Genomic DNA, 21,775 nt, shown 5'->3' with positions numbered 1-21,775 from the left:
CGAAATATCTGTATACATCCGGACTACTTGACCGGAGTCTTTCACTATCAGACAGTGGGCAAAGCTCCAATAGCAGGTAGCTCTATGGCGACTTAATGAGACTTATTGACATAAAGACCCACCTTAAATTTGTTCAAAAGTCAATACAGCTCTGTTTGGCCTTCTCTGGTTGCAATGGCATTCCAGCACATTGTGCTCAATCCGGTATTAGACAACAAACATATGCTTAATATAGATCAGCAAACATATCCGGCTGCCTCCGAATCTGCAAGCTTTTTCTTACGTTCCATGGCTCGGAACGCCCCGCTTTGTGATACGAAGACGCTAATAAAAATAACCTTTAGGGCTATATTTTCGTTCTCTGGAAAGGTCTAATTACCTCCTCGTCCACTCGCCGACAATATGAACCTAGACTTCGAAGGCTATTGGGACAAAAAAAGCGATATTTCGACATAGTTGATATCATATTATCTTCAGTCAAAGATAGCACTAACCTGCCCAAATCCCAACCAAGATTAGTCCCAAGGTCACTGGTTGGGTTGTACCTATGGACATGATCATGGAAAGCCTTAACTGTTCCCTGATTTGACGATTGATGGCTGTTTGATGACCAGTGCACAGGCTGCATAATTATTTACATTCCTTCATTAAACTTGTCCACATTGCCATTGAATATACATGTCCGCGCCATTCACGTCGGAAAGGTTCTTTGACTCTACTAACAGGAGTAGGTAGAACCCGCCAGGGGCTAGAAATGTCAATGCAAGGTGAAACTGATCTAAAGTGGAAAGGGGTGTGGAAACAAGAGCCGTTGCGTCACTTTTCCTGATCTAATGAGGATGCTTGGAATAACGGACAAAGCACTTCGTAATGACGATGTAGTTTGTTATTACACCAGGTGACGGAGGACGTAGCACAACTGAACGAGGTAAGAAAATAGGAAACAATAGCGCCGAAGGTCTGTGGGCTCGAGAATCGGTGATGACATGGTGGAGTACCAACCTGAATATATGCGAGAATAATGATGAGGTTCAAGGAGGCCCCATATTCAATATTTAACCTTCCAAGACCTTGCAAAAGTAAAATATTTGAACGGCCCTTTCGAACCCATTTTTATTTACATATCGAAACAACCGCCGTCATATTTTCGATTTATATGACTCCTTGTAAATGAACGACGGTATCAAATTGTGAGGGAAAATCAATACTGATCGATACTGGTGAAGTGGGAAAAAGTCCACTAGTCCACTATGGAACTAATCATCCTTTAGGAACCCCGCCATCGAGCTCCACTTTGAGAGCTTAGAAGCTGGGTGAGCAATCCATCACTCTATTCACCCAATTAACCTAACAAGACTAGTCACGCCCTTGCTAGCGCTTTGGATGCAGACAAACCTAACACCTTACTTCGGACACCCATAGGGCAGTATGCAAAGGTATAGAAAAATCCGAATCTCGCTTCTGAAACTGCAGTAGCCTTGTACTCACGTGGAATTAAATACCCGGGGATATCGGGACTGGCAATGGTTTCTGGACTATGCTCATCCGACAAGTCCTCCCAAACGCTATTCATCACTACCACGAATATTGGCTTAGTGACATGGCGGATATTTCCTGATGGCAGGTATTATCGGAATCGTTATCTTTGGCTGCGCGGAACGATCTGGTCGCCCGATCGACACTCCGAACACCATGTGCGCCTCGATTGAGAAGGCGGGATTCGTTCATGTCCATGAAAAGGGCTACAAGTGGCCCATTGAACCGTGGGCCGAAGATCTCAAAGAAACGGGCATGTTCAATTATCACAGTTGGTCATCTGGACTGTACGTGGCCTCTCACCAAATTCGGAGGCCCTCGTCCGTGGCGCCGCGAACAGGTCCTTGCGTGTGTTAGCAAGCTTCAGACGGAGCTATGAGATGGGCAATTACATAGCTACCAGCGAGTATAAGCCACAGCTTCCATTTATTTCCACACGGCATGTATATGGCTTAACGCTTTCCAGGCGAAGAGTCAGGGCGAGAAACCCAGTGGTTAGTATTTGAAGATCAAGAGCGAGCAATCATACCCAGTACCCATTAGCGACAGAACGTTCTATTGGTTGAACTTAGTAAATTGGCATCTCTTGATAACGTTTACTCGTAAAGAACAGTTGCAAGGATTTACCGATTGCACTTGGTATAACTATGGGGTAAAGTGGGTCGAGTAGATGAGTCAGCCAGCCTAGGCCGGTCATGGACACAAAGTACCGAATGAAACAGGTTCTCATCCTCCTAAGTTAATTTAGGTTCCTTAGCTCGTTAGTTCCTTAATTTCTTAATTCCTGGACTTCCCCCTCACTTGGTCATATATTCATCCCATCCTCCGGATCTCGCACCCCAGTTCCATCATCGGCGCGACGTTCCTATCGCTCATCCCGCTCCTGACGTCATCTACTGATTCATCGCCAAGAAAAGAAAAAAGAAAAACGCGAGCTGTAACGCCAGTCTTCCTCGGCTACTGCGGCTCAGGATGATCGCCAGTCGCCCCTAGTCAAAGTTTCATCCTGGGCAATCACAGTGATCACCATCATGAGAGATTCGCTCTACAACCGCCTCTGGCGCCGGGAATGCGGGGACTTATCTGCCCGTGCCGGGCTCCGGGACATTTACGGTTCCAAGGAGTGGGTCAGCGATCTTGACATTGTGAACGAGCTTGGTGGACACACTGGCTGCGTGAATGCCCTCAGGTATGTTTCTCATTGTACTCGCACATATTGGTCCGACATACTAGGCGGGTCTGCTTCCCTCTTGCCGGATTGCTTCTAATAACGGTCGCAGTTGGTCCCGTTCAGGACGTCTCTTAGCCTCGGGCTCGGATGACCAACATATGAATATCTACTCCTATCAACCCGAATCATCCGATGCTCCCTTTGCGCTGAGCACTACCGTGCATACAGGCCACAAGGCCAACATCTTCTCCGTCAAGTTCATGCCGCATTCGAACGATCGAACCTTAGTCACCTGTGCCGGCGATTCCCAGGTGCGCGTTTTCGACATCGAATACTCCAGCAGCAGTGGCAACATCTCTAACACCTCCGCATTCGCGGCCTCAGCCCGCAGCCGCCGCTTCAACAACTTCTTCGAAGGGGCCCGATATCTGAATGAAGGCAACACCAATGCTAGGGTCTACCGGAGTCATGCCGACCGCGTAAAGCGGATTGTTGTCGAGTCCTCCCCTTACCTATTTCTAACATGTTCAGAAGATGGTGAGGTCCGACAGTGGGATTTGCGTCAGCCGACTTCCGCATACCCTCCGCCGAATGGTGGCCAGGGCTTCATGGCCTATAGGCCTGGCCGCGAACACGATGACTCGAATGTCCCTCCGCCCCTCATCTCCTACAAGAACTTCAGCCTAGATCTCAACACAATTTCATGCTCTCCTTCTCAGCCACACTACATTGCCCTTGGTGGTGCCCACGTGCACTGCTTCCTTCACGATCGGCGTATGCTCGGTCGCGACATGGTAATGGAAAGAGGTACTCCTAGCCGGTCGACTCCGAGCGCCGGTACGCACGACGATGAAGTAATGGGGAAAGCCACTCGATGTGTTCGACGGTTTGCGCCTCGTGGCAAGCATCGCATGCGCGATCTCGACGAGGGACATATCACCGCTTGTAAAATCAGTGATGCGAACCCCGACGAAATGGTGGTCAGCTGGTCGGGAGACCACATTTACAGCTTCGATCTCATTCAAAGCCCTGATGCTCAGGACGCCTCGCCTGAGAAGAGCTCGTTGTCAAAACCTGCAAAGAAAAGTTTTAAAAATGGATCGCGCGATCGGAAACGTAAGCGCCCAAAGCCCATGTCGATGTCTTCCCAAGAAAGTGGCGACCGTCATCATTCTCGACGTCGATCCAATGATCCCAACACGTTGAGGGTTCGGTTTGAGAATGGCGAGTCATCGGATATCCCTATTCCCGGAATGTCAGAAGAGGAGTCCCCCGAAAACCTGATGGAACGTGCAAGGTACTCGGTCTTGAATGAGGCGCAGCGGTTAAGCAGAGACATTTCCAAATCGATGGTGAAGCTCCGACAGGCTATGTTTTCACTTGAAGAAACGATACGAGAGGCAGCGGAGTCCGATCAACATGATCTCGCGGCTTATTCTGAGTCTTTTGGGTCTGCATTGTCGATCGCATGTACCGTGCTGCCTCAAATGGACTCTATCATCCGGGGGTGGAGGTATCCCATGAATCCATCTCATGACACTGTCCTTCTTCAACAGACCCTCCGTCGTCACCGCCAAGAATCATGGAGATTCATTCAGGCCGCTGGTACTCTAGCCTTTATCCTGAAAACCCCATCGACTACCTCCGAAGTGAACGACTTGGATACATATCGAGATTTCCAGAAAATTACTCCCGCGCCAAGTGAAGATGAATCCATTGAGCCGGAATCGCAGTTCGGCTATGATTTTCTGAAGGCTATCTTGCTTTGGCTACACGGAGGCCGACAAGAGCTATTAGCCGGATTCAAGCGAGGATCATGCCATCGGAGACAAAATGGACGATTTCCTATCCCAGTAGATGGTACCGAGGGTGCGATTGAAACAATTCTCATCCCATATCTGCATGCCCTCGCCGGAGATTCGCCGGTTATCAATGTGGATGCTTCCCCATATGAACACGACAGGACCCGCATATTATTTCCAACCCATCGTGCAGCAGTAGTTGCCTTTGGAAATGCCGTCAAGCTGCCACTAGAGAACCTTGGGACAACTGCTGCTCGCATTGACAAACGTCGTGTGTCTAATTCGTCCTCCCAAGTTAGATCTCTTGACCGGGCCTCTGCCTCCAGATTTTGGATTTTTCGGGTCGGAAGGGGCATTTTAATGACAACTGGGAAACGCGTCAACTATGCCTTTGTCAATCGTGCTTTCGGTGGACTACAACCCGAGGTAGACGAAACAGACAGTGACCTAGAGCTGGAAAGATACCTGGAGGAAACCCAAGAAGATATTGATCCTGATGAGCCAGAAGAACGGGTTCGATCCATCAATCTCGTAAGCACTTCCCTGTCAAGCCGAAACGTCAATTCTAGGAGAAATGAGACGTCCTCGCGCGACGATCAGCAAGGTGACTCCGGGGGAGCCCTTTCCTCGTCAGGGTCCTCTGCTGACGAAACGGAGAGCGTCAATGGGGAGATAAGTGATTCCGATGGGAGTGATCAGGATGAGGCCGACCAAGAAGGGCCAGATGGATGGAACTTCGGTTTTGATGATGGGAGCGAAGAAGATTTCGACACTGAAATCCCTGTTTCTCTGCGTTCTGGGGGCCGTAAGGGACGTCGAAGAAATGTTGAAATCGACACCCCATGCTCATCGCACACAAAGGTTTATCGGGGGCATTGTAATATCAAAACTGTCAAGGACGTCAACTTTTTCGGGTTGAACGACGAATACGTGGTAAGTGGCAGCGACTCCGGCCATGTGTTCATGTGGGATCGAAAGACGGGCAATCTGGTGAACATATTGGAAGGAGACAGTGAGGTTGTCAATGTCGTACAAGGTGAGTTGTGATCATTTCCAAACATGAGGCTCCTTATTGACCAGTACAGGCCACCCATATGAGCCTACTATGGCTGTGTCCGGCATCGACAGCACTATCAAAATTTTCAACCCAGATCGAAATGCTCAGGAGCAAGCCAAGCAAGGCATCAACATTCTAGACCCTGATAACCCTGCGAATGTTCTGGGCTCAACCGTGCACAATCTCGGAGGATTGTCGAGTCGCAAGCGTCTTCATGACAGCTATCGTATCATAAGCCAGAATGATGTTGACCGCCGAGGTGGTATGAGCGAAGCTTACATTACTGTATGTGAGATTTATCAGGCATATGAAATGACACTGATCACTGTCTATAGAGAAGCATGCTCACTCGACTTGCGGCCACCCTTCGAGGCCGCCAGAGTCTCGGAGAGGGTATCGAGGGTATGGGTGGAGAAGGTGGTGAAGGTGCCACCGTTGTTCTTGACGAGAACTGCCTGGTGCGTTGTACTTTTTTCCTTTCAGGCCCGGTGTGATGATGTGTGTTGAATGGGATGGCTAACATTGTGGCAGGTAATGTGATGTGGAAAGTTGAGTTTTCTCCAACTTTTCAACCATTCACGTATTTTAATTCGTTTCTTTTTATTTTCTTTTCGTTTATTACTGTTGATTTTTAACAGATTGCTCGAAGGGTTGCATGCAATTGGCGCAAAGGGTTTATATATTTATTTCAGTGGGATTATTTTAAGGACAACCAACATAAGAATGTTATTTATTATTTTTCGAGGATGATCTTCACCCTGGTCCAATGAAACGTGGAATATTGGAAAGGCTGTAGACATGTGCAGTGCACATTTAGAATATGATTGGAAGTATTTTATTTGGCGAGCAAAAGTGCATACTATGCTCAGATTCAAACATTACTCCTTCGGATTGAAACTATGTGAATTCGTCAGTAGGGCTTTCCCCGCGGACCCACCGAAACCTTGGGACGGATGCCCCACGTAGAAATTCTGCTCCGAGATTTTGTTCAAGAACCCTTGCGCCACTACTCAATTTACAATGGCCAATTCACTACAAGCCCGAGCAGAGAAAACTGCGCAGCTCTACGAAGACCCGCATAACCCGCACCTCTATCTTGAACGAGCCTGCATCCATGAGCAACTTGGCTTCCCCGATCTAGCCGCTGCTGACGCCTATCGCGCACTCTCGTTGTTGGAGTCGGTTGTAGATCCTGATGGGTGCGAATTCCATGCCAAACGCAAGATCGACACCGCTCTCGAAGACATTGTTACTCGGGATGAGGTCAAGAAGACCAGCGAGGGAAGCGGGGAGGATGAAGGTGAAGATGAAGATGAAGATGAAGATGAAGATGAAGATTCGAGCACCGTCCTGGTGACACAGGAAGAATACAATAATCTCATTGGAGAGGTCTATGCGGTTCTGGTTTGTAGTCTGGTGCGCTGTGGCTGCTACCGCGATGCTTATGAGTTCGGCGTGCGCGGCATCGGACTGCTCGGTGATCTGGACGCTGACATGGTGAATGTCTCCACCGCTTCCACCGTCTTGCATGATCAAATGGATCATGTGAAGAAGGTCTTCCAAACTCGTGCCAGGACCAATAAAGATATGGAGGTGGATCTGGATTCCATTGACTCAGCCATTCTCCCAGCGCAGGGCTTTGCTCGTCGCGTCCTCTATCCCTGGAATACACATGAGCCGGACCGTTGCGCTCCCGAGGAATTGGAGTTTCTCAACAAAAGGCTGGCAGACGTGGCACCCAAATGTGAAGTTCGCGCTGTGGCGTTACCGGCACTTCATGGTGCCTCTGCTGAAGACGACACTGAGGTCTCGGTGCAATTAGGTCTATTCGCCAAAGAAGACATCGCCGTGGACGAGATTATTCTACGCGAGTCATCGCTCCTGACTGCTACGAACCGTCTTCACGATGATCTGTGTGATGCGTGCAATGCGCCTCTACCTGACCTCGCGGCTGCCGAGCCTCCCGTCGCATGTGAAGAAGGCTGCGCGGATACCATCTTTTGTAGCCAGGTGTGCCACGACACCGCACAAAGGGTATATCATGGTGCAATCTGTGGCCTGGAAGATGGTCTGGAGTCTATTGGGAAGGATATCCCTGACCCGAAGGATAAAGCAGACTGCTTGTATCTGCTTCTGCTTGGCCGTGCGCTCGCTATGTCTGCGACACAGGACATGCATGCATTGGATCTCCCTGAAGTAAAATATATCTGGGGTGATTTCCACGATTTGGATATCGAGCATATCGACCAATCTGGGTCTGAAGAGGCGTCTCTTCCCTTCTCATTCCAACTTAACATTCTCCAGCCCATGCGCTTCCTCGAGGAGATGGAAATAGATCCCTATGAGTCGCTCTCGCGTTATGACACCTGGGTTCTCAATACCCTGTATGCCAAGTTCCGGGGCACTGCTTCTGGTCGGCTGTCGACGTGGGATGGCGGTCCTGAGCTGTGTGCCGTGCATCCACTCTGGTGTCTGGCAAACCACTCTTGTGATCCCAATGTGCAGTGGGAATGGGGTGGAGAGATCACTTTCCGAGCACGGAATGACGAGGAAACTGCGGTCTGGACGAGAACTAATGCTGATGGGTGTGTGGAGATGAAGGACGCCAAAGCCGGGGGCATTGCGAAGGATGCGGAGATATTGAATCACTACTGTGACATTGGGCTGCCGGTTGAAAAGCGAAGAGAGTGGGCGTCTGGTGCCTTGGGCGGAAATTGTCGTTGTAACCGGTGTGTGTGGGAGGCGCATGAGATTTGAATGGGTCGTTAGGCGTATATAGACAGACTGAAGGTGGATTATGTTGAGATACCCAATAGACTTGATTGACTAAATTTGTGAACGTGTGCATGGTATTCGTGGATTATCGCGGAAGGGGCCAATGAGAATGTAATGAATAGATAAAATACAGCCGTTATGAGTTTTTCATGTAGTCTAGACCTCTCCAGCCCAATTATCTAAACCACCAATTGCGAAAAATCGTGAATTAACATTGAGTTCTTTTGCTCCCTGTGTGGGTAGATGGATTCCAACCCCCATCTTGCTGATCCATCACTTAGCGGCGTCGGGGGGGGAGTCTGGGAACAGTTTTGTCTGGGGCGCGAATCATCTCTACGTCTGGTGGAAGTGTGCGATGCCACGTGAGAAGATTGGTCTCGTACTCGGCGAGATGATACAGATACAGACGACCGTGTAGCAGCCTTTGATGCCGGGGCTCGATTAGGCGTCACCGAACGGGAAACTGATCGCGAGTAGCTGCGTCCACGTCGCGGCGGTGTGACAGAGCGAGAAACGGAGCGCCGGGCCCTATAGGGGCTACGACTGGGAGTACGAGACACGGAGCGTGCTCGCGTACGCCGAGGAGGTGTACGCGAGACGGAACGTGAACGATCAGATGGCGTCCGGGACCGACTGTCAGACCCATGGCGGCGGCTACGACGAGGTGGGGATCGGGATCGGGATCGAGACCGAGAGGGTGTGTTGCTTCGGTCACGGGACGATGGTGTAATAGAACGAGAGTAAGAGCGGCCCCGGTCCCGGGAAGGAGATCGGGAATAAGAGTATGAGCGGGAGCGAGAGCGAGAGGGGGATCGGGATGAGCGTGGGGTACATGTCGAGCATGATGCTGGGTGGGAGCGAACAGACGGCGTGCGGGATGGAGATCTACCAGCTGGTAACGCGGGCAATGCAGGTTTCGGGGCATTCTTGAGATGTTCCCGCATATCCTCCGTCAAAACACCCATGCCGATACTAGTGAAGTAGTTGATTGAGAAGCGAGTGTATCGGGGGTTATCAGTCGGGAACAAGCCTTCGAAGCTTGGCCGCAAAATCTCATCGCGGAAACGAGACTGCAGAGTCGGCAAGCCCATGTGCTCCGCCAGGTCTTGGAACAGAATCTTGATGAAAATCCGACTACTTGAAGTGGTCTCCTCCTCATTCATATGAACAACAGACAGAACATGCCACCCAATAGCGTCATTGCCGATCATATGTCCGAAGAATCGTGCAATGTTGCGAAGACGGTTTGTCTCGTACCGATGAATGGTGTCGTAGTACTTGGCGAAGGCAGCCTCAAAGAGGTCCGACCACAGTCGATTAATCTTGGCAAATCTCTCACCAATCAGGCCGTAGAACTTGGAGAATGTGCGTTCTTGGGAGCAGCACTCGATGATCATGGAGGGTAGTTCCGGCTCCAGTCCCGCCGGAAGGTTGATCTTCATCAGCTTGTGACAGCATTCTTCGAAGTCGATACTGGACATGATGGTCAAATAGATCGTCCGGCGCAGATTGACCAAGTCCGTGTTGCTCTGGTCCTTGATGTCCATTTTCTGTTCCTCCGCGTCCGATTCCTCTTCCGAGCTCTCGTCATCGTCGTTTTGCTCGTCCTCATCCTCGTCGCTGTCTTCACCAAGGATTTCCGCCTTTAGCTTCTTGTAGGCTTCCTCGTGTTTTTCCCACTCCGGGTCAAACTTGAAAATGTTGAGGGTATCTTGTGATTCAATTTCATCATCCAAACCAAGACGATGTGTAATTTGATCCTCCTCTTCCACCAAATCGAGCTCTTCCTTCACCGCAGGGTTGTCTTTGTAGCGGTCTTTGCGTACCTGGAAGAGCACCTCAATCATGTATTGCACTCGCTTGTCGATATCGGCTTCGTGGAGGATGTTGCGGAACTGGTCAAAGACGGCGAGCGCAATCGGGGGGTTCATTTCTTCCAAATGATGGCCAACTTCTCGAGTCAGCCCCACTGCGATTTCCACGCTATCATCTGTGGGCTTGTGGAGGAGGAGAAGAAGGATCTGAGCAGCAAGCATCTCGTGTGCAACTTGGGTGTTGCAGAGGTGCGCGATAAAGGTAGTCGATGAAATACAGACCGCTTTGTCATTTCGCTTGAAGGCTTTGCGGAATTGAATGATCAACCGAGATAGTAGTAAGTCTCCCACCTGGGGCAGCTTGGTATTGACGATAGCGGTCATTGCCGCGTAGATGGGGGTGAAGGGCAAACTAGCCGCCTGCGCCTTCATTATAGAGCGGCAGAATAGACCTCGACCTCGGACCAAATTCTCTCCAAAGAGTTCCGGCACAATGTACTTGATATTGGACACATTGACCTTGTTGATGAGACCGTTGATCGATTTCTTCAGGGCCTCCCATGCCATGCGCTGGTACTCCTTGCTGGTCTTGTCCGTGATCTGGGCCTGCAGTGCACGGAGACGCGCCGGGGGAATATAGGTACCACCCGATCGCATGTTGAGCAGTTTCTCGTACTCGGCCTTTGCGGAGGCTTGTTTCTCTTCCTCGGTCAATGGCTTGCGGGCAGCTTCCTGCTGTTCATGTTCGCGGACCCGATCAGCAAGCTGACGCTCCCGCTCGATCGCACGTGCCGATTCGACTCCGGTGATACCAGCATCTTCTTTGGAAAAATCCCCTGGTGGAGAGCGACGACGGTTCGGGGGGGGAGATCTCGAAGGCGGCGAACGCTTTCGCGAAGCTGCGCTGGGTGACAACGCGCCCGGGGGAGGAGTGGGCACTCGCACAGCCGACTGGAGAACACCGGGGTCGTCCATGGTCAGAGCCTCAGAAATGTCCGAGGAAAAAGTTCGGATAGTTGAGGTGAGAAAGACCTCGCGGGGAGAGAACTGGGGTTGAATGATCTTGTCTTTACTCGGATCGTTCCCAAAGTGAAAGCTCTTGGGTCACGTGCACGGAGGCCAAGTCGCGCCATTGAGACCTAACGTGGAGCTCCTGGCATCAACAAGCGATCACCTCCAGGGCTCTCACTCTCTTCCCTTGGAAACCTGAGCTTTCATTTCAAGCGACCACTCCTTTGATAACAATGGTATGTTTGACTGAGCTTCATACTTGCATTTCATCAACTAACCACGAGCCATAGCTGGGCCAACTCGTGGGTTCCGCCATGCTTTTGGCTGCTACTGCAATCTTTCTTTACTATACCGCATGGACTCTGTTGATGGTATGTTTATTTAACCCTGAAGCAACATGCATCTGTTCCATACTAATTACCCTGATCATGTCAAAAGCCCTTCGTTGACCCCGGGCACCCTCTCCACGACCTCTTCCCTCCCCGTGTTTGGGCCATCCGTATCCCAGTTATCCTGGCCTTGTTAGGTTCTGCCGTGGTGGGCACCTTCATAGGCATTGTGATGATCAACAGCAACAAGAAGAAGGCCGCCAAGGCCAAGGCTGCTGCAAAGAAGAAGACTTGAGCTACAATTGGGAATGGTCAGGGGAATCTCCATCTACCACTATCGGCCCCACATGGGCTCTGTATCACCACCCACTGCTATTGCAGCCTCGTCCAATCTAATAGAACAATCAAAACAACTGTTGCTCCTTTTTGACTTTTGTGTTCCTCCATGTCCCCGAGAGATCCCCTATGTCTGTTTCCGGTATGACGAACAGAGCTGAGGCAAAATGTGGCGCTCATGGTTATCTCCGGGGCGTGATCGGTCAAACAGGAACGATCGCATAAATGATCAGCGTCAGCAACATCTTCCCAAGGTTAAAATCCGCGTCACTGAGCCCCGTGACCCCCCAGTTCCCCGATGCCCCACCATAACATACCGGCTTTAGCTGTCCATCCCTTGAATTTCAGGTATCACGGCTATGATCGGGGGCAATGACGAGTTCCATGGATTCACAGTGGCCATTGCTTAGATAAGGATGTAGTCAATCATGACCGAAGTTTAATGGCAATAACCTTGGATTTGAGTTGCAATTAATAGTCATGGTTGAAAGGGGGCCACCTGGGTCGCCCGGCTGAACAGCTGAGGGGTCATTTGGTCACGGTTCTGACTCAGGCACCGCGTTTACTTCCCCCGCTTTCGTCGTTCTTGTCTCTTCTTTCTACACCCAACTTGGGATCGAATTATACGCGTTATAAACTTGTTTTAACTCTTTCCTCGGGCACTGACTGGATCTATCCCCAGTGAGTGCTGTGTTCGTTGTCCACACATATCGCTCTTATCAGCTTCCCCGCGTATCCAGAGTGAACTCCGCTCTAGATACGCCTCGGTTCCTCCAGACAACCTCCGAACCTCGATCAACTCGCTGTCATCCACGCAGAGTAACTGGCTAGGTGAGTGCGATATAGTCCCATCCCGCATGAAGCCGCTATTTCTTTACCTCCTAGTGCCGCCAAAAAGTACAACAGAATGACTGTGAACAGCGCTAATTGTCGGCACCTAGCACTGAATCCCTCCTTTTGTCCTTTCTAGCTTGTCTCTCACTGCACGATCGGCAACAGACCGGTCATTCTCCGTTCTCAGACCTCCTCACAGGTCTTGAGAGCGGCTTTCTGTGCTCTGAAACGTCCAGTGTCTCCTTGAGGCACACTCCAGTTGAATGCCCCCGGCCGCACCTGACGATTTGATCCGACAGCAGAGCCGGTCGCTAGAAGACGAAACATCCTTTACTCCTGATCAAACTCGCATCATTCCAGAGCATGAGTCAAGTGGTAGTAAAGGCAAAAAGAAGAAAAATAGCAAGAAGGCTAAGGCCGCGGCCAGGGCCGTGACAGAGACTGAGACCCCTCCAGACGACGTGTATGTGACCCTTTCAATTCCCCTAAGTTGACCCTCTTAATAACGCTGACGTGCTACTTCAGGGTTCAACCCTCGGATATTCCACCGGTAGAGGCATCTTCTTTTCCAGATCCCTCTCTGGAGCACCATGTACCACCCACCGTGACATCGCCCGTCCTCGACGTGCTCGGGTCAATAGGAGACACCGCCGACACCGATCTCACCAGCCGCACCGACACATGGGCCAAATCGGTTCCCTTTGGTAAAAGCCCTCCAACGGATCTGATGGATGGTGAGGTTCCTCATGAATCCTCTCTCAACTTCCCCACTATCCAAGAACGTGGTGGCTTTAGCCAACCTTCTTCGGCATCTCCCCCGACGCGACTTCGACCATTCAGCTACAGTAGTGGGTACCGAAGCAATATGCAATCCCGACACCAGTCTATGGATAGACGCAAGAGTCAGTCTTATGGCAGTCCAATGAGTAATCTTGCGCCCCCACCTCACCTGCCCCAGGCCCATTTCTATGGCGCACCCGAAATCGACATTCCTTCCCACACCCGGCCCGTGACGGATGGAGCTTACTCGTTCTGTGGATTTGATACTCTTCCCAATCTGTCAAAGGCATCACGCGGTGCCTTGAATGTTCTGGTGGTAGGAACAGATAGTGTAGTGGAAGTTCAGGCGATCGAGGACCATCGGACACGGCTTATTGGGCAGATCACTGGTCTCAATGGTCGGGTTCTCGAGGCAAAGATCGTGGCCAGTCACCCCCCATTGGAGTCACCTGCATCTTCCCAGGCTCACGTGGTCGTCGTTGTCCATGGGCCACTGGCACCGAATGACGAAGAAGGTCGTGTCTCCTCTGCGGGCTCTGAGATCAATGAAGTGCCTCCGTCCATGATACGGGGCCCTTCAAGTGACAGACGTCTCCCTCGAGAGGATATTCTGTTCTATCAAACTCGAGTGGAAGTATATTCTCTCCGGTCTGGGGATCATGTTGCAACCCTATTTGCAGGCAAACATGTACCGTCTTTGGAGAATATTCCCGGTCTTCCTTCCTTGGCACCCTCGCCTGTGGGTAGTTTGAAGCTCATGACTAGTGGAAATCATGTTATTGTAGCTTCTGGTGTCAGTGGGGAAGTTTATGTGTACAGGCAAACTTCCTCGGGGTCCTATCAGTGCTTGGGGAAAACCTGGACAAATATACAGACTGGGGAAAGCCGGCGATACTCCACATCTTCTAGCTCAACCGATCCGGATGGCTCTCATAATGACCTGCCCCGGACATCGTTGTCTGAGCGTCCTATTATAGCCTTACAAGGGAGATGGCTTGCAATTGTCCCCCCATGCTCCTCGTACAGGGGATCTATTCAAGGAATAGTCCCTGCAAATGTGATACACGGCCGAGCTCAGGGACTTGAGACTCGCAGTCCTCCTACTATGCCCTCCGCGAATTGCGCGACGGATATTGGCGAAGGCGAAAGCTTTCTTGACAAGGTTGCCAGAGGTGTCACGCAAGAGCTTGTCAAAGGGGCTCGCTGGATGGGAGATCAAGGAATGCAAGCATGGAACACATACTGGAATAACCAGAATTCCACTGGAACGCCTCCTCAACGCCCGAGTCGGGGCACAGATTCTCCTGCCTCGGGATATGGAGTTTTCCCACCAACGCATGCTCAGGATAACCAATCGACTGCCTCTCCTGCTCCTGACGCAGTCTCTATCATTGATCTGCAGCGTTTTGATGATGGCATGGACCTGAAGACGGCCACCCTACACCCTGTGGCAACCTTTCAGGCGCCGAACGGCTGCAGCTTTCTCTCCCTATCACCTAATGGACTTATGCTATTCACCGCTAGTAAGAAGGGTGATGTCCAATACGTCTGGGATCTCATGCAGCTGAAGAACTGTCGAGCAATGGCGTTCATGGCTGATGATCTAGCTGATCAAAGCCCGAAAGTGCGTCAAGTAGCACGATACGCTCGCTTGACCACATCAAGCATTGTCGATGTGATATGGACTGCACCAGTGGGTGATCGATTAGCCATAATTACGCGTAAGGGGACTATTCATGTGTTCGACCTCCCTCGAAGTGCGTTTCAATGGCCTCCTTTCCGCCGAGTTCGCCCTGTACTCAAAAAGTCTCCGACCATTGATCCAATGAATGACGAGATATCGGGACAAGTGACTGGTGGAAATCCGTTATCAGCAGCCATGAAACTGGTCGGAGGGAAGACTCAACCCTTTTTCTCAGCTGTTCGAGGGCGTGTCCCTTCAACTAGCGGCACTGCGTTCCCAAACATCAGCGGATTTGCTTTGCCAACCGCAGCTGGCATCAAAGGCGGGAAGGTAGTTGCAGCCGGACTCAGCAAATCTATGGGGGCTGCGGCCACTGGTACCGTTCACACCCTTCGACATGTGGGGGAAAACCGACTTCATCTGACAGGGCTTGCACGAGATCCAGCTCCGTCTCGTGTGGTTTGGATCTGTAACAAGGGTATAATCTACCTGGGATTGGTGGATGATGGGAATTTCAAATTGTATCGCCTCAAGCGAGGTCCGACTAATCATAAGAACCGTCAGTTTCACTCTGTGATTGGTGGCAAAGAGAGGCAATACAAGTTACCTGCTAGTCTGCAAACGCTCTGTGGACCAGCTCCTCTTAAATCATACGATCCGGAGCTAGCTGTCAAGGCAACACTTCTTTTGCCCTCTGCTAGCGCACATCCCTCTAGCACGAACAGGCTTTTCTGTCAGCCCCTCTCTCAAGCGGAGATTGAGACGAACACACCATATCAACCTTTCCATACCGATCAGCGGGTTGGCCTACATGTCTATTCATCCCATGGTACTGAGGCGGATCCGACCATGGCTGGCCCTGGTGAACAGTGGGTTTTTGGAGGCGAAATTCCAACTGCTAAAGTACATGTGAGATCGTACAGCAATAGCGGCGATGACAATGCGGACGATGAAGAAGACGACTCTGCTGTCCATGGACATTCATTTGGTGCTGGTGGTGATATAGAGAATCTCATCAGTTTGACCAACAGTACCGGTCACGTCGAGGAGGTAGTCATTACCACTCGCCGAAAGAAGAAAGCATCAGCTCCCCTGAAGGCCGATGATGGCTTCTTTGAGGATGACTGTGAGGTTCTGGACTTTGCTCGAGACCGAGTCTGATCTCAATTTCTTTGTTTCTCAATCTCCTCTCTTCCTTTATTCCTTTTTTTTTAATGATTTAGAACTTTGTACTTCCCGCTTATGGCGTTTGAGATCTACAAGGAGTTACTGCTTCTATGTTTTTTTTTCCTTTCCCTGTGTTGCGTCATCAGATTGCATCAGATGGATACCGAAATCTGGATCGTCTGCCTTTTCGCTCCGTGGCCTTTTTGAGATTTTACACTTGCTCACACAGAAACCCAAATACCCAAACTTGTACTTATTGTGACTGCATTTTGATAGACTGGAGGATTTGTGATCGTTTGACGTGGGAATGTGCCTTTCTGCTCTCTACTTTCTGGTTCTGGTCCCAGGTTCTGGTTTCTTTGCCATGGCCTATCACTCTTTCTAGGTCGGGATTAGCTATGCACATCAATATAAACTCGGTCTCCTTCGAGGGTCCATATTCAACATAGACAAGTCTTTCCCCTGTGTCCTACTTTTTAAGATGAATCCTTCATCTCCTCTGTCCACCATTCCTCAAAGACCCTCAATCTCTCTGTCCGCGCACAAGCCATCTTCCTGCCCGTTGCTGTCTTCATCATGCCCTCTATCTTCATCAACTTATCACCGAAATGCTCAATCGCATTATCCATGATCCAGCCCCCTTCTCCAGCAAATTTCCTTCCCTGCGCACCCAAAAAAGTAAAACATCGCCCGATGCCAATGGCCCCTATCGCGTCCAATCGATCGGCATCCTGTACGATGGCCAGCTCCACCAACCCCTGATCGATCAGGCGCCTGATCACAGAGGGATCCTTGCATTCTGTGGAATAAGATACATGTGAGACGATGGTCTGCACTCTAGAAGCTAGGTCTGCGGGTGCGCCACGCTGCAATAGCGCATGTTCGACCATTGTCTTCGGATCCAACGACGCTCCCTTGGCTGTGTCCGTTGACATGTTTGGCAAATACTTTCGATCTCCGATATCATGGAGCAGAGCAGCAAGTTTCACCACTGCGCCGGAGTACTGTACTTCTGGGTCTAGCTGGCGTTCTGCATCAAGAATTTTGACGGCCAGTTTGACCACTCGGTGAACATGGGGCGGGTTGTGGGAAGGGTCATGGCCCGACATGCAAGTGTCCACAAAGGTGGACATTTCGTTGTATAGGCTCTCAAATTGCGGGCTAGTCTCCGACATGCTGGGAGTTGTTGCCATGGTCTTTGATGGGTTGAATTGACGCCTTCGATGGTTCGATTGTCCCTGGTCCCCGCAGGCGATGTGGAGAGGAAAGTCAATTTTCCCTAAACAAGCCTACGCGTTGGCGTTGGCGGTGAAGTGGGCTCGACGGCTTATCTGCAGGACTTATCTACATCCCCTGCATAGACCCTGCGGACGCGGTGCATATTCAACTCCAACAGCCTTGCATGTAGCTCTATGCGGGGTGTGGGGTATGATCTGCACAATTTGAAGATGGTTCATCGACCCGACTTGCACTTTGGTTTGTTCGCGTCTTGCACCTCACTATGCTTTGAACCTAGAACAAAAGCTAAGTTGATGACATCTCATTGCTGGTCCTTGTGGTTACGTGTAGTCACAGAAGAGTATCATACATGCTGAAATACAGAGTCAAACGCATACAAGGGCACAGCTAAGGACTAGGAGATGAACAAGTCAAGGCAAGGTTGTTTTGAAAATGCTCACAGAACAAAGGCGGCGAGCATTATGCCAAGAATCCCGACGCTCGAAGCACACAGGTTGATATTGGCAGCCGCGTTAGTGTGCGCAGCACTCGTGTGGCTAGACGAACCACTGGCGGAATCACTTTCCTCGGAGGCTGCAAGACTAAATGTGAGCTTTCTTGAGTTTCTAAATTCTGGACAGGTTTTTTACGTACATGTACTGTCTGAGTGGGTAGTGGCATCAGTCTGAATGGTGTGATTGCCAGAAACAGTGGTGTCAGAAGCTGGTTTACCAGAGGTAGTGGTAGTAGAGACAGTGGTGCCAGAAACAGTGGTGCCGGAAATAATAGTGCTAGAAGTAGTGGTGCTGGAGAAAGTCGTCACAGCAGCGGCATTGGCAGTAGCCATGTAGTGAGTGTCGATGCAACGCTTCTCACAGTCGGCAAATTTCTGGGTATCGGCCGGCGTGCCAGTGCCTTGGGGGCAGGCGGCGATACAGTTGTGGGTATCTTCAACCTGACTGTCATTGGGGCAAGGCGTCTGGTAACACTTGGCGATGCAGCAGCTGTCGCGGGGATCGCCTAAGGAACGGAAGGTCAGAAGAGACCTGTCGCTAACTTGATAAACTAAAACAAACTTACACTTGCGGGCACACTGGAGCTGGGTATCTGTGTCCACTGCAGCTACGAGAGCCAGCAGGGTACAAAAGACGATGAGAATCAGCTTCATGTCGGAATGAGGGACGTGAAGAACGATGATTATTTGAGTAGATGAAAAGTTGAAAACAAAAGATAACGACTGCGGGAATGTAAAGAGTGTATGGAGAAGAGGAAGAGGAAGAGGGAAGAGGTAGAGGGAGCTGAATTGTCAACAGCGCGACGTTAAATACTAAGGTGTTTTACTGCTACAACATTGAATCCCTGTAGTATTCATTCAGATTGAATTTCCCCGCCAAAGAAAGAGATTACTCATTTAATCTGTCTCACACTATCTGTATTGCTTGATTTTATGACATCCACCTTGCTTGGAGAATCAAGGGCGTGGATTTTTTTCAAGGGGGAGTGAATCCGTCTCAACTGAGCTAATCATAGTGTGTCGCGCAAGGGGTCATTATGTGAATTCAAGGATATCACTGTGAGCTTGGAAAGGTGATACAACTTTCATTAACATTGCCAACACTATCTTACTAATGAAGGGTTGTGTATCTATAGACGTCAAGGGTCCAGGTACGCCACATTTAACGTTAACGTATATATCTTTACAAGGCCAAGTGTGTTTCAAATCCACAATAATTTAGGTACGTGTACCAATTTGGCTTGGAATTACATATCAAGGTTTATTACAATAGTTGGATAACAAGATTCATCCTGATTTGCACATGTGCCCGAGTGGTGATCTGGGGAAAATATATCAATGATACTGAGCATAGCAACAGTTGCACAGATAGGCTCGGCAGTAAAACATGACAATCTTCACAGGTTCTGTAATGTGTCTAGTGGGATCTCAGTACCTAGCTCCAAGATAATTTCATCTTAATCATACGGAGTCTACAGACGTTTTCTCGCGTCAACGTCGAATGTTCAAGTGGACCCACCTGATATAGATCGCTAACTGCAACGCCCGACTCAACAGGGCGCACGCACCTCCTCTCATCAACATCCGCGAGCATCATCGATAGACCAACACCCCCCGCCATCCCCTTCCCAACCATGGCTGATGCACAGTTTGACAGCGCGCTGTAAGTACTATGTGCATCATCTTTCATCTGCCTCAAACCCTCTCATAATCTACAATTGACACCCCGAGTTGATCCGCAATTCGATCCCCAACAGCAACCCCGCCCCAGGTGCACCGAGCTGACCACTTCTTTTTAGCGACCTCCTTCGGCGCCTGAGCCCGCGCGATACTAAGGCCAACCTCCAAGCTATCACAAAGATCGTGCCTGATCTCACCGAAGATCTTCTCTCCTCTGTTGACCAGCCTTTGGAGATCCGCCAATGCAAGCAATCCAACCGGGACTACCTCCTCTGTGACTACAACCGCGACGGAGATAGCTACCGGTCACCATGGAGCAATGAATTTGACCCTCCGCTGGAGGATGGCACTGTCCCCAGTGAGCGGGTGCGCAAGCTGGAAGTCGCTGCCAATGACGCCTTTGATGTTTACCGGGAGCTCTACTACGAGGGCGGTGTCGGAAGTGTGTACTTTTGGGATCTGGATGATGGATTTGCTGGGGTGATCCTCTTGAAAAAAGGTATCTTCTTCCTTGGATGGCGGTAGAGACACTTGCCAAATGGACAGGAGCTAATGAAATCATATCCCAGGGGTAACGCCTGGTTCCCAGAGCTCGGGCGCGTGGGACAGTATCCACGTCTTCGAAGCCACCGATCGGGCTCGCATGTCCCACTATAAATTGACCAGCACAGTCATCCTCCACCTGTCTAACGAAAGCGCGGCCCTCGGCGAGATGGACCTGAGCGGCAACATGACTCGCCAGGTTGAAGTGGATCTACCCGTGGACTCGGATGCCAGCCATGTTGCGAATGTAGGAAGACTAGTGGAGGATATGGAGTTAAAGATGCGAAACTTGCTACGTACGTTTTGTTTGAAGGATAATGGTGTTTGTTGGCTGACTTGACTGTTACCAATTAGAGGAGGTTTACTTTGGTAAGGCCAAGGATGTCGTGGGTGAGCTTCGGAGTAAGTGGTCCTCTGTATAATTGCTGCAACCCTGTGCTAATGTGATCATCTACTAGGCCTTGCACCGCTTTCGGAGACAAATCGGGACCGCGCAACACAACTGGAGATGATAAAGTCTATGCAGAAATAGAAACTTGCTTTGCAATCTCGACACCATGAATGGCTCTGGGAGCCCATGGCAAACGTCTTATCAATTTCATTTTTGTTGTCTTTGCATAGCTTTATTCTCGTCAATATCATCTACCCGCTCTGCAGTCAGATATCAATTAAGCTCGGTTCCATATTCATGTAGTAAGAGCTCTTCCAACGGGAGCGAATATTGCTGCTATGCTGTTGCATCATCTCTCCTGCCTTCATAATTTGGTCATTGGGGGTATCAAAATAAATCACAAATCCAGCCCGACTCTTTTCTCGAACTTTAAAAACGGATACACACTGAATTAATCGACCTGCATCTGCTCTGCATTACCGCTGGGATTTTCTTCGCGCTGCGAACCCGGAGGCCCGTTCAATTGCTCAACAAACTGCCGTGCCGATGCCCATAACTCTGCCTCCTTATCTTTCCCGACAGTGTCCTTCCGACTGTTTAGCCAACTGATGTCGAGAGGGTTGGCGGCGGCGCCCGATCCAGCGCTAGTCCCAGCGCCACCGGCGCCTGTGCCACTCGCATCGCCTGTGCGAGAGCTCGTTTCAGGTCCCAACACTGCTGCTTCTTCCAGAGCGTAGACCTGGCGTCGAAGGCGCACGTCAATGGAGGATAGGAGGGCGAAGTACTGTGCGGTGGCTTCTTTGAACTGGGTCTTGTGTGATTCGAGAGAGCCGCTGTGGGCAGGTGAAGACGAGTCCGGCTTCGCATTCGTTAGAGCTTGGATTCCAAGCCCAGCAGAGTGTATCAGTTTTGCGACATCCTTGAACTCTCCTGGTTAGTATGCCAACCTCGAGCTCAGGGAAGCTTGAGTATACCTGGTCAATATCATTCAGTTGTCGGATACGATCCGCAGAGGTAAAGTTATGAGTCTGTGTTGAGTCCATGATTCTTTGCTGAATACCTCCGCTGAGAATTTGGGCGTAATTGCCTATTTGCAGGAAGGTCTAAGTTGTAGTAAACGGTTGATTGCACGT

At 50.3% G+C, this 21,775-nt stretch overlaps 10 protein-coding genes across 10 annotated transcripts; 6 read left to right on the top strand and 4 right to left on the bottom strand.

Moving 5' to 3' along the window:
• Positions 1-1,617: 1,617 nt before the first annotated feature.
• On the top strand, positions 1,618-1,915 carry N7503_006126 (uncharacterized protein; the record flags this gene model as incomplete). The annotated part of the gene is made up of 3 exons (XM_057065673.1): positions 1,618-1,694; positions 1,750-1,763; positions 1,809-1,915. 3 exons carry the CDS (start codon positions 1,618-1,620, stop codon positions 1,913-1,915), a joined length of 198 nt encoding a protein of 65 aa, XP_056923416.1.
• Positions 1,916-2,567: 652 nt separating this feature from the next.
• N7503_006125 (WD repeat-containing protein) lies at positions 2,568-6,106 on the top strand (the record flags this gene model as incomplete). The annotated part of the gene is made up of 5 exons (XM_057065672.1): positions 2,568-2,725; positions 2,817-5,545; positions 5,595-5,851; positions 5,902-6,024; positions 6,098-6,106. The coding sequence occupies 5 exons, from the start codon at positions 2,568-2,570 to the stop codon at positions 6,104-6,106; spliced, it is 3,276 nt and encodes a 1,091-aa protein (XP_056923415.1).
• Positions 6,107-6,586: 480 nt separating this feature from the next.
• N7503_006124 (putative MYND domain protein) lies at positions 6,587-8,323 on the top strand (the record flags this gene model as incomplete). The annotated part of the gene is made up of 1 exon (XM_057065671.1): positions 6,587-8,323. One exon carries the CDS (start codon positions 6,587-6,589, stop codon positions 8,321-8,323), a length of 1,737 nt encoding a protein of 578 aa, XP_056923414.1.
• A 197-nt stretch (positions 8,324-8,520) lies between these two features.
• Positions 8,521-11,130, bottom strand: N7503_006123 (MIF4G-domain-containing protein; the record flags this gene model as incomplete). Its single annotated transcript, XM_057065670.1, has 1 exon — positions 8,521-11,130. The coding sequence occupies one exon, from the start codon at positions 11,128-11,130 to the stop codon at positions 8,521-8,523; it is 2,610 nt and encodes an 869-aa protein (XP_056923413.1).
• A 269-nt stretch (positions 11,131-11,399) lies between these two features.
• N7503_006122 (dolichol phosphate-mannose biosynthesis regulatory protein) lies at positions 11,400-11,790 on the top strand (the record flags this gene model as incomplete). Its single annotated transcript, XM_057065669.1, has 3 exons — positions 11,400-11,402; positions 11,457-11,537; positions 11,605-11,790. 3 exons carry the CDS (start codon positions 11,400-11,402, stop codon positions 11,788-11,790), a joined length of 270 nt encoding a protein of 89 aa, XP_056923412.1.
• Positions 11,791-12,928: 1,138 nt separating this feature from the next.
• N7503_006121 (uncharacterized protein) lies at positions 12,929-16,290 on the top strand (the record flags this gene model as incomplete). The annotated part of the gene is made up of 2 exons (XM_057065668.1): positions 12,929-13,128; positions 13,191-16,290. The coding sequence occupies 2 exons, from the start codon at positions 12,929-12,931 to the stop codon at positions 16,288-16,290; spliced, it is 3,300 nt and encodes a 1,099-aa protein (XP_056923411.1).
• A 482-nt stretch (positions 16,291-16,772) lies between these two features.
• Positions 16,773-17,489, bottom strand: N7503_006120 (HD domain-containing protein; the record flags this gene model as incomplete). The annotated part of the gene is made up of 1 exon (XM_057065667.1): positions 16,773-17,489. One exon carries the CDS (start codon positions 17,487-17,489, stop codon positions 16,773-16,775), a length of 717 nt encoding a protein of 238 aa, XP_056923410.1.
• Positions 17,490-17,971: 482 nt separating this feature from the next.
• N7503_006119 (uncharacterized protein) lies at positions 17,972-18,682 on the bottom strand (the record flags this gene model as incomplete). Its single annotated transcript, XM_057065666.1, has 3 exons — positions 17,972-18,108; positions 18,169-18,534; positions 18,595-18,682. 3 exons carry the CDS (start codon positions 18,680-18,682, stop codon positions 17,972-17,974), a joined length of 591 nt encoding a protein of 196 aa, XP_056923409.1.
• A 980-nt stretch (positions 18,683-19,662) lies between these two features.
• cap2 (F-actin-capping protein subunit beta) lies at positions 19,663-20,783 on the top strand (the record flags this gene model as incomplete). Its single annotated transcript, XM_057065665.1, has 5 exons — positions 19,663-19,691; positions 19,828-20,207; positions 20,278-20,547; positions 20,606-20,653; positions 20,710-20,783. 5 exons carry the CDS (start codon positions 19,663-19,665, stop codon positions 20,781-20,783), a joined length of 801 nt encoding a protein of 266 aa, XP_056923408.1.
• A 310-nt stretch (positions 20,784-21,093) lies between these two features.
• Positions 21,094-21,685, bottom strand: N7503_006117 (mediator of RNA polymerase II transcription subunit 11; the record flags this gene model as incomplete). The annotated part of the gene is made up of 2 exons (XM_057065664.1): positions 21,094-21,561; positions 21,617-21,685. 2 exons carry the CDS (start codon positions 21,683-21,685, stop codon positions 21,094-21,096), a joined length of 537 nt encoding a protein of 178 aa, XP_056923407.1.
• Positions 21,686-21,775: the final 90 nt, after the last annotated feature.

The sequence above is a fragment of the Penicillium pulvis genome, assembly GCF_028828015.1.
Source record: "Penicillium pulvis strain IBT 33274 chromosome Unknown contig_23_segment0_segment0, whole genome shotgun sequence".
Classification (NCBI taxonomy): Eukaryota; Fungi; Ascomycota; class Eurotiomycetes; order Eurotiales; family Aspergillaceae; genus Penicillium; species Penicillium pulvis.
This window is presented reverse-complemented; position numbering and strand designations above follow the sequence as displayed.